General features: G+C 65.6%; 1 protein-coding gene across 1 annotated transcript; it reads left to right on the top strand.

Moving 5' to 3' along the window:
• Positions 1-791: 791 nt before the first annotated feature.
• On the top strand, positions 792-12384 carry SCARF2 (scavenger receptor class F member 2). The gene is made up of 11 exons (XM_032603186.1): positions 792-1020; positions 5805-5863; positions 5966-6067; positions 6274-6793; positions 6895-7113; positions 7210-7338; positions 7948-8051; positions 8124-8241; positions 8513-8628; positions 9734-9886; positions 10668-12384. Exons 1-11 carry the CDS (start codon positions 857-859, stop codon positions 11582-11584), a joined length of 2601 nt encoding a protein of 866 aa, XP_032459077.1. The 5' UTR covers positions 792-856; the 3' UTR covers positions 11585-12384.
• Positions 12385-15096: the final 2712 nt, after the last annotated feature.

The following is a 15096-nucleotide window of genomic DNA, read 5'->3' as shown; positions in this document are numbered from 1 at the left end:
ACGACTCCAGCCCTGACTCCACCTTCTGGACTTTCTCCTTGGTGACTAGCGGCCTCCAGCCCATCGTCACACCTTGACAGGGGCTGCAGGCAGGGTCTCAGTCCTGGAGCTGTCCCCCCACCACCACCATACCGCCTCCCTCAGTCTCCGACACCTGCCTTTACCTCCATATTCTCTCAGAGCCCGCGTGGAGCCATTCTGCTCCCGGCATCTCTCCAGTCTGTTTCTACGGGGGCCCCTTCACCCAGGCCTCTCTGGTCCAGACCGAGTCTACTCACAGGCCTCAAGCATCCGGCTCCGCCGTCGCTGCAGGCTTTGATTGCGCCCGGCGCTCGGGAGGCGCTGACCGCACAGCAGGACATAGAAGGGTCTCACGAGGGGAGCAGAGGCCGGCTTGCAGCCTTGACCTGGAGGTTCCGAGGCGCCGCTGGCCAGGGGGCTTTCGTGCGTCGCGCCTGGTACCCACCCGCTTCCCGCCCCGGGCCTGGCCTCGCCGGGAGCGCGCAGGGGCCGCTTCTCTGGTGGGTGTCTGGGGAAGGGAGGGAAAGGCAAGGCGACCGGTGATTCCTCGGGAGGGCCCCTTCCAAGTTCGCCCCCAAGTTTGCGCGCGGCCGCGCGGGGGCGGGGGCCGCGCGGAGGGGCGGTGGCGCGGCCGGAGGGTGGGGTCTGGCGCGCGGGGCGGGCGCTGCCGCCTGGCCGGCCGTGGCTGGCCCTGGATCAGGGAGCCGATGTGGAATTTCCTGCCCGGCCCGGCGCCCCTCCTGCCGCCCCCCGCCCGGCCGCGCACTCCGCTTCCGGCCGCTCTCGCTGCGGCCGCACCCGCGCCCGCGCCCGCCCCGCGCCTGCCCCGCGCCGCATGGAGGGCGCAGGGCCCCGGGGGGCCGGGCCGGCGCGGCGCCGGGGAGCCGGGGGGCCGCCGCCGCCGCTGCCGCCGCTGCTGCTGCTGCTCTGGCTGCTGCCCGGCCCCGCGGCGCCCCAGGAGCTGAGCCCGCGCGGCCGCAACGTGTGCCGCGCGCCCGGGTAGGAGCCGGCCGGGCTGGGGGAGGGGGCCGAAGGGACGCCCGGGGCCGGGGGGAGGGGGCGCCCAGGACCTCCCTGAGCCAAACGCGCGGGCCCCTCGGGCCGCCCTCGCTGACCCCGGCTCCGCTCCAGGCCGAGCCCGGGCGCCGGGCCACGACGGTGCGTCCGAGGATACCCCAGGCGAGAAGCGGGCGAGGGTAGAACGGAGGGCAGCGGACGCCCAGAGGGCTGACACACGGGGTTCGAGATTTCAGACCCAGGAAAAGGGACCCTTGGGCCGGATTGTGAAGGCCGTAAGAAGACGGGAAGCTCATTCCAAGCCCATGGCATGGCATGTGCAAGGGCCCAGACACACGAGTGTGGCTCGAGCCGTGATGGAGGGAGGGTGAGCGTCCAGGAGAGATGGAGCGAGGCTCCTGAGAAGAGGGAGCCGCGGAGGTCTTGAGGCAGGCGAGTCGGAAGGACAGATTTGTGTCCTAGAAAGAGCGGGCGCGGGTGGGAAGAGGGTGGTTATGGAGGTGGGCGTCGAGGAGCCTGAGCTCAGAGTGGCCCAGAAGCGGGAATAGAGAGACAATGACGTGCGCCGGCATCGGGAGGTTGGGGGACTCCCGGGTGGGGATACGGGGTGCAGAGGGGCGGCACAGAGGTGGGCGCCACGAGGAGCCGGGCTGGGGAAGCCAGTGTGGGACAGGAGGGGACAGGCCCTGCCGGAGGGCGCCGGGCCCAGGACCTTGCGCGGAGGTCGAAGAGCGCAAGCCGGGACCCAGGAGTGGGCGCAGGAGTCGGAGGACCCGGTCGGTCTGTCAGAGGCCACTGCGAGGTCAAGGGCATCTCCGCGCGGGGGCGAGGAGCCGGCGTGAGGGGGTGCCTTGTCGCGGACCGGGGGCGCCAGGCAGGCGGGAAGCTGGAGAAGCATCACGGGCTCCTGGCGGGTGCGGTGGGGGCGCCCTGGGCCGCAGGGCCCAGGGAGGCCGCGTCCGGGGGCAGGCGATCGCGGCAGACAAGGGGCTGTGAGGGGCCGCGCGGGGTTTCCGAGCTCGGATCCCGAGGCGCGCAGACCCCTCCCCGCTGCGAGCCCCGCCTCCGGGGCGGGGGCCGGCCTGGCCCGCCATCTGCTTCACATCGACGCCGCCGCCGCCGCCTCCCGGGCCTCCCGGGCCTCCCCGGCCCCAGGAATGCAGCGGCTGTGGCGGGCGGGGCCGCCTGGGGAGGGGGAGGGCACGATCGTCGCCGGCCCTGTCCCTCCGCCTCGGCTCTCCTTCCCTGTGGGGGTCCGTGCCGGGGGGTGGGGGGTGGGGGGATCCGATGGCAGGCCAGAGCTGTCCGGAGCCTGCTCCACTGCCCCTCTCCCCGAGATGTTCCATCAGGCGGCCTGTTCCAGTAGCCAAGAGCCTGGGTTGGGTTTCAGATTCTGGTGCCACCTCTCCCCATCTGAGTGGCCCCGGGCACAACGCTTAACCTTTCTGGGCCAGTCCATACTCCTGTCCAGTGGGGGGGGTGGTGGTAGAGGAGGGATGACTGTGATCCTGTGTGGAGCTGGTTAATGGGAAAGACGGCACTCCCCCATCCCCCCCAGGGTCCGGACCATCTCTTCATTACCTTCCCAAGGCTGGGCCTTGCCAGGCTCCCATTAGCGTTCCCTCCCCCCATGAGGCTGGAGGACTAGGGCAGGGAGCAGCTCTCAGTCAGTAAAATCCCATACACTTAATGTGTGCAGGCCTGTTGTTGGTGCAGGCATACAGCTGTCCTGTGTGGAGGAGATTTACAGCAAATCATCTGACATCTGGCAAGGGCTGGGGAGGAGGTGTTCAGTTTGGGAGACCCAGTGGGAAGTGATGAGTGAGAGAGGCCTGTGGGAGAGGAGGCAGAGCAGGGTGGCATCTGGGGCAGGGCCCTGAGTGCAGAGGGCCTGTTGGAAGCACAGGAAGGAGCCCTGGGGGCTGGGACAGGGATGGTGGAGGAGAGGCCACAGGGCGATGGGAACCCCCGTGGGCTTTGCACAGAAGAGGGGCAGGATGTGACCTGGGTTGGCTGTCAGGTGGCAGATGAACTGGGGCAGGAGGGCAGAAGGTGGGAGAGAACCAGGGAGGGTGAGGGTGGCTCTCACAAGTCTGGGCGGGGGACAAGTGGCCTGTCCCATCCTAGATCCAGTTTGGAAGGTAGAGCTGGTGTGTTTCTCAGTTGATCCACTCTGGGAGAGAGCAGAGTCTCCTTCCAGCCTCCCAGCCTGGAAGGACAGTCTTTACCCTGAGATGGAGAAGACTCGGGGTGGGAGGGGCTAGTGGGGAGGAGGGCCCCCCTCGAGGCCTCCGAGGCATTGTCAGTGTCTGGATGGGACCTAGGGAGCTTCCCCAGGGAGCTAGAGTGGACAGAGCAGGGGAGGGAGGTGGGGGGTGGGGCAGAAACCAGGGGAGGGGTGCCCAGGGGGGAAGGAGGAGAGTGGGGCAGGCATGGAGTCCCAGGGGCCGTGGAGGCAGAGGAGCTTCCTGTCGGGACTGGGGAGAGAATGGGACACACTGGCACAGTGAGCAGGCAGTGCTCTTGGGGAGCTTTGCCAAGGTGGCTTGGGCAGGTTCAAGGTGAAGGTTTAAATCACCGCAGCTTCATTTGCAGTAACAGTGATCTATGGGGGGGCAGCCTGCAGCACAGCCTGCTTGCTGAGGGGCCTGGATTGACACCCCAGGGTCCTTCCCTAGTGTAGGAGCTACCCCTGCACTGGGCCATCTTTCTTGTCATCTCACTTTCATAAGATCTGAGAAAAAGGGCCTGCCAACCTAGCCCAGCCTTTTCTGCCAGTCCGTCCCAGAAGGAAAAGTCCCACAGACTCATCCTCCACGTGGGCTCTGTCCTGCCGGGGAGCAGGGTTGTTAGCTCTGTTGGGTGGGGCCTGGGCACCAGCCATGCTGGGAGGACCAGGTGAACTCAGAACTAGAGCCTGCTCAGCATGGGCTGGAGCTCACAGCACAGCCTTGGCTGAACTCATAGTTTGTGCTGGACACATCTCGACTCTCTTAATCCTCCTGCCAAACCTGTGGGCCCCATTCTACAGATTTAGCAGCTGGAGCTCAGAGAGGTAAAGTTCTGTGCCCAAGGTCACACAGCAAGTGGCAGACCCAGTCATCCAATCCAGCTTAGTGTGGCCCTAAAACCAGGCTCCCAACCTGATTACAGAGCCATGCAGCCAGGTCGTCCAGGATGGAAGGTGGTCAGTGTTCCTGGGCCATCCCAGCAGGCCATCTGGTGAGGCTGCCTGCAGGAGGGACCTCTACAGAGGCTCTCCATCTGGAGACCTGGGTTCGTACTGGCAGAAGAGGCAGGAGGGTGATGGGCCCTCGGACCTGGGTCTCCCTACAGATGGCCATCTCGGAGCTGGGTGGGTGGGGACAATGGGGGCCAGAAAATCCAGGCCTGCTTAGAGTTCCTGACTCTGGTTTCCAGTTTTATTTGTGGAAAATAAGGTGGCCCATTCCTTGAAGTTTGGGGTTTTATGGATCCTGTTCCCCAGGTCCCATATCTTTGGCCCAAAGGAGAATCCAGCCCTTTCTGGGAGAGGGGGCTCCCTTGGAGTCCGGGGGCCCCATCCAGGGTGTGGTGATCATTTCGAGCTGGGAACGGTTGGGGGGCATCTTCTGAGGGGTGTGATATGGAGCAGCTGCAGCCTTTCCCTTCTCAGGCCATCCCACCCCCACCCCAGGGTCCTCAGGCCCCTCCCACCTCCTCCCATCACCATATCCCGCTTTTAGATTCACATCCTTCCCAAGAGGCCCTCTCCTTTTCTCTGAAGTGTGAATGGTGGCTATGTGCCTTTAGCATTTGGCTGAAGTTCTAGGTCTGATGGGACCCTGCAGAACTGCAGCCTGAGTGTCTGTTCCTTCTCAGCCTCCTTTGCCCCACAGTGTGGGCACACCCTACCTCAGCCCTCATGGCCCTCACCAGTGGCCATGGCTTCACTTGGGCAGGGCCTCCAAACCTTTGTGCCTACACACCCCATAAGCCCAGGGCTTGGGAGGCTGCACCACCCTGATATGGGACACATAAATTTTTTCCCTCCTACTGTACCTTGTAAAGCCAAATAAAATTAAACAAGATTTTATGAAATTTCACGGAGAGGACATTCTAACGTTGCCTTCCTCCAGCCCAAGTCTCGCCCTGGTGCTCTGCAGCCTTCAGTTTTACTTTCCTTACTCAGATGGAGGACTCCCTGGGTGTACCTTGCCCCTCTCCAAGTGGACACCTCGCTGTGTCCACCACACTCAGAGACAACCCATCTGCCTTGGTGCTCCAGTTGGGCATCCAGATGTGCCCACCCGGCCCAGCCAGTCCTGTCACTGCCCAGGTCACGTCATATCTGGATCACTGACACCCATCTGGCCAGACCCCCACCCCCAGGGATGCCCTAGATCTCCATGCCTGAGCAGGTCCTGGAGGCCCAGGGACCTTTGCCCCACCCCCACCTCACTGCTGCCCCTCCTGGGACATGTGGGGTCTCTTCTCTGGCCTAGTGGATGGGGGAAGAGGGCACAGATCAGGAGGAGTGACGAGACCCCTTGTACAGGGAACTGGGAAGTTCTTGGAGGTGGTCTGCCATCTGCCGCCTCCCAGTGTCTGCTCTAGAGGGCTGGAATTTGTGTCTTATTCGCTTCGAGTCTCCCAAACCTACAGCAGTGCCGGGCACACATGAGCGCCTTTATAACCACCTCCCTAGGGCAGGGTGGAGGTTACTGGGGGACCCAGCGAGGACTAGGAGTGGGTCCCGAGCTCAGGCGCCCTCTCTCTGCCTGCAGCTCCCAGGAGCTCACTTGCTGCGCTGGCTGGAGGCAGCAGGGGGACGAGTGTGGGATTGGTGAGTAGGGCACCCTGGGACTTGGGCAGGGGGCGGGGTCACGGAGAGGAGGGATAGTGTGGGGTCTGAACTCGCAACAACTTGGGCGCGTCTCGTCCGCAGCTGTGTGCGAAGGCAACTCCACGTGCTCGGAGAACGAGGTGTGCGTGCGGCCGGGCGAGTGCCGCTGCCGCCATGGCTACTTCGGTGCCAACTGCGACACCAGTGAGCGCGGATTGTGGCGGGCGGGGCAGTGGGGCAGGATCCCAGAGATGGGCGGGGCCTGGACTGGAGGCGGGGCCTGATAGTGGGCGGGGCCTGAGTCGGGAGTGGGTCCCCGGGGGCGGGGGGCTGGACGCGGGCAGGTTCGGGCTGGGTCTGGGCCCCGTCGCGAGCACCTGGGCCTCCCACCCTCTCCGCTCGCTCTGCAGAGTGCCCGCGCCAGTTCTGGGGTCCCGACTGCAAGGAGCTGTGTGTCTGCCACCCACACGGGCAGTGCGAGGACGTGACGGGCCAGTGTACATGTCATGCGCGGCGCTGGGGCGCACGCTGCGAGCATGCGTGCCAATGCCAGCACGGCGCGTGCCACCCGCGGAGCGGCGCGTGTCGCTGCGAGCCTGGCTGGTGGGGCCCACAGTGCGCCAGCGCGTGCTACTGCAGCGCCACGTCGCGCTGCGACCCACAGACGGGCGCGTGCCTCTGCCACGCAGGCTGGTGGGGCCGCAGCTGCAACAACCAGTGTGCCTGCAACACGTCGCCGTGCGAGCAACAGAGCGGCCGCTGCCAGTGCCGCGAGCGCACGTTCGGCGCGCGCTGCGAGCGCTATTGCCAGTGCTTCCGCGGCCGCTGCCATCCGGTGGACGGCACGTGCGCGTGCGAGCCCGGTTACCGGGGCAAGTACTGCCGCGAGCCTTGCCCTGCCGGCTTCTACGGCCTGGGCTGCCGCCGCCGGTAAGCGCGGGCCCCGGCCGGGGAGGGAGAGGAGGGGCAGGCGCCGAGGGAGCCGGGGTGAGGCGGCCGGGACCCCGCCTAGCCTCCTGCCCTTTCCCCAGATGCGGCCAGTGCAAGGGCCAGCAGCCATGCACGGTGGCCGAGGGCCGATGCCTGACGTGCGAGCCCGGCTGGAACGGCACCAAGTGCGACCAGCCGTGCGCCACCGGTTTCTACGGCGAGGGCTGCGGCCACCGCTGCCCGCCGTGTCGCGACGGGCACGCCTGCAACCACGTCACCGGCAAGTGCACGCGCTGCAACGCGGGCTGGATCGGTGACCGGTGAGCAACCTGTGTCCGCCTCAGACACGCAGAGGGCTCTGTGGGCTTAAGGGTCGTTTGCCTGTTTCCGCTGACGCCTCCTCCCCGCGTTCCGAGGTGTGAGACCAAGTGCAGCAATGGCACCTACGGCGAGGACTGCGCGTTCGTGTGCGCCGACTGCGGCAGCGGCCACTGCGACTTCCAGTCGGGACGTTGCCTGTGCAGCCCCGGCGTCCACGGGCCCCAGTGAGTGCCCGGGGACCTAAGGGGTTTGAGGGGTCTATATCCGGCACTGGGCTCCAGCCAGACCCCAGGTGCTGCTGCGTTGGCCGACCAGGCGGGACCCAGGCTTGGCCCCTCAGCCTTGGCCCCCATACTTCAGCTAGGGAGAGACAACAGGCTCTTTGGGGCAGTTTCCTGCCCTGGGGTGGAGCCAGCGCTCGAGCGGGATCTAGCGACCAGGTCAGCCTGTGGCCAGTGGGTTCCTTGAGGGCTGCAGGGCTGAGGTGACCCGGAGATGATGTGGAATGAGCAGGGACCTCCACGTACAGCCAAGGGTCTCGTCTGGCAGCCCCTTTTCCCCCCACAGAAGAGTCAGCCCCAGCAATGAGCACTGCGGCCAGTGTCCACGGCCCGTCCCCCAGACTCCGTCCCACTGGAGTGCACACATTTGTTTCCAAAACATTGATCGCTCAGGGTGTGCTGGAGGTGGGGGTGGGCTGCAGTCCCTAGAGAATGGAGAACCCGGGGCCGGGCCGGGGCTGGCTGGCCGCGGGGGCGAGGGCGGGAGGCGTAACCGAGGGCCGCTTGGCTCTCCCAGACCCCACGACCCTCCCTGACCTCGCGCCCCCGCAGCTGTAACCTGACTTGCCCGCCCGGGCTCCACGGCGTGGACTGCGCCCAGGCCTGCAGCTGCCACGAGGACTCGTGCGACCCGGTCACCGGTGCCTGCCGCCTGGGTGAGTGGGTGAGGGCGACCCGGCGGGGGCGCGGGGGCTGCCGGCACCTCGCTGACCCTGCGACCCCCACAGAGACCAACCAGCGAAAGGGCGTGATGGGTGCGGGCGCGCTGCTCGCCCTGCTCCTCGGCCTGCTGCTCTCGCTGCTCGGCTGCTGCTGCGCCTGCCGCGGCAAGGACCCCGCGCGCGGGTGAGGCTTCCAGCTCCCTCCCTTCCCCGGTTCCGGCCGCGCGGGGTCTGCAGCGCGGCGCGCCGTTCCCGGCCCCGCCCTGGGGGGCCCCACCCTTCGTTAGCTCAGGCCCCGCCCTCCTTGAGGTTCTGCTCCCTTGGGCCTCTCCCGGTCTTAGGCCCCGCCCCTCCGCTCAGGCCCCTCCCTCCCTGTGGGTGGGCTCCCACGGGCTCGCCCCGCCCCTCTGGCACAGGCACGGCCCCGCCCCTTCGCTCAGTCCCCGCCCCCGCAGGGAGCTCTCGCTTGGGAGAAAGAAGGCGCCGCAGCGCCTATGCGGGCGCTTCAGCCGCATCAGCATGAAGCTGCCCCGGATCCCTCTCCGCAGGCAGAAGCTGCCCAAGGTCGTAGGTAAGGATGACGTAGGTAAGGAGTCTCCGGGGAACACCCCCCGACGCAGGAGGCTGCTGGGAAATGGGTGTGACGGGGTCGGTGTAGGAACTGCAGGGCCTTGAGTGTCGATGTGGGGGCGTGGGGAGGTGCGACCAGGGGGAGGAAAGAAGGATTGCGGATGCAGGGGAGCCCTGGAGGAAGGCAGGGGTCCTACGTGTGCGGGCAGGTGTGGTCCCTGTCTCGGTGACTGTGTGTGACTGCATGTGTGGTGTGGTGGGGCAGTGTGGACTGGACATCCGCGGCCGGTATGTCCCCGCAGTCTGCGGGAGTGAGTACACTGTCGGTCCTGATGCGAGCCGCAGGTGGACGCGGGCACCTGTGAGTGGGAATGCCCTGCCACAGGAAGACCCGCCTCCGGCCCGGATCCCCAGCTGTGCCCTGGGTCTTCCCTGGAAAGTGGGCAGGCTGGTCCCTCGGCCCCCACCCTACCTCAGGACGGGGCTGGGTGCGGGGCGATGCTGCTTCTCTCCTTCTGCCTGCACTGACTCACACTGGGGTGGAGTCCCTCTGCGTCTTTCCCACTTGTTTCCAAAGATGAGGGGGATGGGGAGATGAAGTCTCCTGGGAGGTAAAGATGCAGACAGCTGAGAAAAACCCCTGGGCCCACTCAGCAGAGTGGGATTTATGGGCACAGATGTGGGAGCTGGAACCCACATCCCATTTGTGAGAGGGGGATGGGCTGGCCAGCCTCTGGGATTCCCCCGTTGTGGGGTCTATGTCTGTGGAGGCTGTGCCTAGGGGTGCAGCCTGCTGAGACGGCTGAGGCAAAGGGTGGCTTCACCACTGCACATTTGCATTCAAAAACTGCTGCAAGACAGGGTCTGAAGCGTGGCTTGGAGGCCCTAATGGGCTCTCCCAGCCAGGTGCTCTCTCTTTTCCCAACTTTCGGCCCGACCTCACTCAGCTCCCTGGCCGTACACTAGCCTGTTGAATTGCCTGTCCCACCCACTATCTTGGGGTAGGGCTGGCTTGGGTCCCTCCATCATTTGTGGCAGGAGAGCTGGCGAGGGCACTGGCTGGGGCAGGCGGGGCCCCTGGCAGCTATGCCTCCCTCCTTCCCCAGTGGCCCATCACGACCTGGATAACACGCTCAACTGCAGCTTCCTGGAGCCACCCTCGGGGCTGGAGCAGCCCTCGCCATCATGGTCTTCCCGGGCCTCCTTCTCCTCCTTTGACACCACGGATGAAGGCCCCGTATACTGTGTACCCCACGAGGGTGAGTGCCCCTCTGCTTGGGGTGAGGACCCCTCTCTCTCTGACCCAGTGAAAGGTTCCAGCTGAAATTTCTGTGCTCTAAGGGACAGGCAGCATGGGGAGGAAGGGCTAGTGATGCTGTTAACTGGGGGGTGGATACACAATTGAGGTTGCAGAGTGGGCTTCTTTGCTGCCCAGCACCAGGCTGGGGTAGGGTCTGGGGAGGTAGCCACAGCCCAGGTTCACTTCTGGGGAGACCAGGCAGAGAAAATTCCGGGCCTGGGGAGGAGGTGGCAGAGGAGACAGGAAATGGGGTTTGCAGGATATGGGGACACATTTCACCTGAAGCCTTGGCTCACAAACACCAAGAAGCAGCCTGAATAGCTGGGCTTCTGGCCTCTCTCTTCCCCAGACCACCCCCCTGAATGACCTTGGGCAGGTGACTAACCTCTGAGCCTTAGAAGGCCTTTCTCTTAAAGAAGGGCTATGAATCGAGGGTCAAATGTGGTGATGGTGGCCCCCCAGGCTGGGGATGTGGTGGGGGAGGGGTGCGAGTCCAGGCCGAGTTGGGGCTGCAACCCAGGAATTAGCCCCACTACCCCAGCCCTCCACCTCCGGGGCTCTGAGCTAAGTTTGTGGTCAGTGCAGTGAATGTGCCAGGCATGTCTGGATGCCACGGCGACTGAGCGCCAGCTGGGGCGGGAAGAGGAGGGGAGGTGGGGCGCCAGCGAGGGTTTGCTCTTGGATGCTGGGGGGCCAAGCTCTTTCCGGAGGAGGTGACCGCCCCGCTCGTCCCTTGTCAGAGGCGGCAACCGAGAGCCGGGACGCGGAGGTCCCCATCGCCCCAGCCCCTGCCCCTGCCCCTGCCGAGGCGCTGGCTTCGTCCCCTGCACCGGTGACTATGCCCGCGGAGGAGGCCACGCCCCTCCGCGCGTCCTCCGACAGCGAGCGGTCAGCGTCGAGCGGGGACGGGCCTGGCGGGGCGCTGTATGCGCGTGTGGCCCGGCGTGAGGCCCGGCCGGCCCGGGTCCGGGGCGAGGCCCGAGGCCTGTCGCTTTCGCCATCGCCCGAGCGCAGGAAGCCGCCGCCGCCCGACCCCGCCACCAAGCCCAAGGTGTCCTGGATCCACGGCAAGCACGGTGCCGCCGCCGCGCGTGCGCCGTCGCCGCCACCCGCGGGCCCCGAGGCCGCTCCCAGCCCCAGCAAGAGGAAACGGACGCCCAGCGACACATCGGCGCGGCCAGACGAGCCCTGCAACCCTAGGGCCCGCGACCCGACGCCGCGACCCCCGGGGCTGGCAGAGGAGGGGCCGGCCCTCGCCGCACCCTCGCCGCCCCGGGCTCGAGCGCGGGGCCGTGGCCCTGGCCTCTCAGAGCCCACGGACGCTGGCGGTCCCCCGCGCAGCGCACCTGAGGCCGCCTCCATGCTGGCCGCTGAGCTGCGCGACAAGACTCGCAGCCTGGGCCGCGCCGAGGGGGCCGTGGGCACGCAGGGCCCCCGAGAGAAGCCGGCGCCGCCGCAGAAGGCCAAGCGCTCGGTGCCTCCCGCCTCGCCGGTCCGCGCGCCCCCCGCGCCCGAGGCCCCAGGGCCCGAGAAGGCGGCAGCGGGCGCGCCCGGATCCGACACCCCCCGAAAGAAGACCCCCATCCAGAAGCCGCCTCGTAAGAAGAGCCGGGAGGTGGCGGGCGAGCTGGGCCGGGCGGGCGCGCCCACCCTGTAGTAGGTCGGCCCCGTCGTGCCTGCAGCTCCTCGGCTTAGCAGCGCTGCTTGTCACCCCGCGTCCCGTGCGCGCCCGGCGTCTCCCGCGGGGGCCCCAGCCCAGAGCAGCCTGGCGGGAGGCTGCGTCTCACTGGCTCAGGCCCAACGGCCGTCCTGGATGGGGTCCCGCGCTCGGGCAGGAAGCCCCATCCCAGTGGCTAAGGCCTGACAGACGCTTTGCTGGCTCCTCCCTTCTCATGGCCTGCCTGTGGAGGGCTCCCACCAGCCCGGGTCTCAAAGGCCAAGGGCAGGAGGGCTCTGCCTAAAGAACACCTCTTACTGGCCAAGAGTGCCTTGGCTGGGTCACCTTCTCACTGGCTGAGGCCAGAAGCACTTCCACCCTGGCAGCCTCTCTCTGGCCAGGGCCTGGTGCCTCTGGCTGGAGGTTCCCTTCTGTGACCCTAGCCAGAGGCTACTTCCACTGGCCAAGCCCCAGGGCATCTGGTTGACCGGAGCCTGGGGAGGAGGGCTGGTCTCTGCTCCTCAGGAGGCTTGGCTGTCTCCCCACCCACCCCAGCCCCACCCACGCTCTCCCAGCCCCAGCCTCCCCAGCCCTGGCCCCTCCGCTGTCGAGCTGGTTTTGATGGCCTCCCACCACCCCACATGCCTGGGAATCCGAGGGGCAACTCCAGTGGCCTGTGGAGATGTATTTATAGGCCCCCGGCAGGGCTGCTCCCACCCCATCCGGGTGCCCCAGGATGGGCTCCTCCCGGCAGGGGCTTGGCCAAAGCTTTCTTAATAAAGTGCCTTTTTTCTCCCCGTGCTCTGACTGCTTCCTATCTGCGGGCCTCTTGACGAGGATGTCCCCCCAAAAGAAACTGTGCCAGGATCCCTCCACCAAAGTGGAGCCTGGGAGCCCAGGTGTGGGTCTCCCAGGACCATGTTGGAAGTGGGTCATGTCCATCTGCCCATCCTTCACCTATTTATCAAGTTTATTGGGCACCCACCTCGGCCCACCCCATCCTGGACTGGCAACCTGGGATGAAGGGTGTGTAGGAGCAGATAGAGTGGCACCCTTGGCTACGAGGAAGGAGCCAGCGCATGGGGCTGCTTCTGCCCTGCACCTTCCCCACTGCCCACTGCTGTTATACTTGGGGCCTCGAGCTGTTTGGTGTGGCTGGGGCGGGTCAGAGGCTGGGGCCAGGGGGTAGCGGGCCACGGGCACAGCCTCCAGCCAGGCCGCATCTGGCACAAACAAGACAGTCTGGCACCACACAGAGCCCTGCTGTCCATCTCAATGGGCTCGCTGTCCTCAGCCGGAAACTCTCCCGGCCCGAGAGGTGGGGGGAGGGGGAGAGCCCGCCTGGCCCAGAGCCCTGGCTGGCCCTGCTGGCAGTGCCCCCCCCTCCCCTGCTCCCCCTCCCAACCTCGGCCTGCTCCCACTCTGGCCTGGCCTTCTTTCTGTGGCCATTTGTCCTAATGTCTTCACTGCTTCTGGCCCTCAGGATGGCCTCGCAAGTGACCTTCCTGAGCTCCAAAGCCTTACTTTTCTACCGTGTCCGCTGTCCCTCATCCATCTGGGCTCCTCCCATCTCGCTGCCTCTGCGTAGCAGGCCTCTTCCTCACCTTTTGCTGCCAGCTCTTTCGATCAGGAGATTCTGCCAAGATTCTCCATTTATCTCCCCATCCCCACCCCATAGGCCCCAGCACGACCAGAGTCTGGCCAGTGCTGGCAGCTCAGGGATCTCACCTGGCAAGTCTCTTGCCCTCTGGCCAGATGCCACGTGGAGGTAAACGTCAGTGACATGTACAGGGGCTGAGCCACCTGAGTGGAGATGGCCTCATGGCACAGGCGGGACATCTGGCGTGGCTCCCGTGGCCGTAGTCCCTGCATCTGGCCTGGTCAGGCAGCACGTGGAAGGCAGGCTCCCTGTCTCCGGGGCATGCACCTTCCCTCAAGCCAGCTGGGCACCCTCCCAGCCGTGGCCCTGCGCCTGGCCAGCCTCATCCCTTCTGGCACCAGGCCATGCTGGCTGCCGGGGCTCAGAACACAGGCTTATCGTCAGCTAGGAGGGGCAGCTGCCCAGCTGGGCTCAGCAAGGGCAGGGCAGTGGCTGAGGAAGGTGGTGGAGGGCAGTGAGGTGGTTCGGGCCACAGTCTTGCCATGTACCCCCCACCCACCATGTGCCACCCTGCCGCTCCCCAACCCCTGAACCCCTGCTCCAGCTCGCCTGCTCCCTGGACTGGATCGGCACCGTGTGGGGCGACCAGAGCTGTCGCATCAGCCAGGCCTTTCCTGAGGCCCCTCCACCGCCTGCTCTGGGAGCCTCCAGGCATCCAAGACCCTGAGCTTCAGGAGCCCGTCTGTGTGGGTGCCTCACAGAGCAGGAGCACCTCCCGCGCTTCTGGCAGCCAGCCCTGCCACCCTGGGGGCCAGATGCTGTGGCCTGGAGAGCAGGCAGGACCCGGCCCAAGAAACCCCCCAGGATGATCCAGTAGCCGCCTGGAGAGGGAGCTGCTGGGACCCCCTCCCCACCCCCATAGGCCTGCAGCAGTGCTAGCTCCCAGGGCAGGCGCCACAAAAGGGAACCGCGGCTGCTGGAACCTCCGTTGCCATGGGGACGAGGACCACAGGACCCACATCTGGTAGCGATTGAGGAGGAAAAATTATGAGTCGTGGAAAACGCAAATATTTTTTGTAGCACAGAGCACAAAGGAGCGGGAGGAATGTGGGACTGGAGAAGGCCTGAGCCCTGCCGGCTTTCAGGCGGGGACAGAGAACATATCACACAGAGGCAGAGCTACACCTACACACACACACACACACATATACACACACACACACACACACATGCATGCACACAGACGCACCGTCAGACACACACACTGAAACATACCCACATCTACAACCAGACCCAAAGAAAAACAGAGATACTCACCACCAGTACACTCACCCCCCTGGACGGAAATGGACAGTCCCGCCAACACAAACACACAGAAACGCTGAGACAGAAGCCCTGCCACGCTGCACACACGGACCAGAAGTACCAGTGAAACACCAGGAGAGACGTACACACTGAAGCAAACATGCGTGTACAGGGAAGCACACTCACCGTGCGAGACACACACAGAGAAGACTCAGCAGGGATGTTCCCTGGTGGTCCAGTGGTTAAGACTCCGAGCTCCCACTGCAGGGGGCATGGGTTTGATCCCTGGTTGGGGAACTAAGATCCCACAGGCTGCACCGCAAAAAAAAAAACAACTCAGCAGCACACACGATACCACCAAGCTTGGGGCACCGAGACGGACATAACCCTGCAACGCAAAGCACACTAACTTACAGAAGCGTCGGGAGAGACACAGACCCTGCAACACACACACGCGGACACACACACACAGCCAGACCCATAGCAGCACCAAGAGCACTCACTCAGTCCACCACACACACAGGAGAACCGAGACAGGACGACGATACTGAATTTATCTGAGCCCCATGCCCGAGATTGCACCCTGCTGCAAGCCCAGAACAGGCCA

This window comes from Phocoena sinus, chromosome 14 (genome assembly GCF_008692025.1).
Source record: "Phocoena sinus isolate mPhoSin1 chromosome 14, mPhoSin1.pri, whole genome shotgun sequence".
NCBI classification, from domain to species: Eukaryota; Metazoa; Chordata; class Mammalia; order Artiodactyla; family Phocoenidae; genus Phocoena; species Phocoena sinus.
This window is presented reverse-complemented; position numbering and strand designations above follow the sequence as displayed.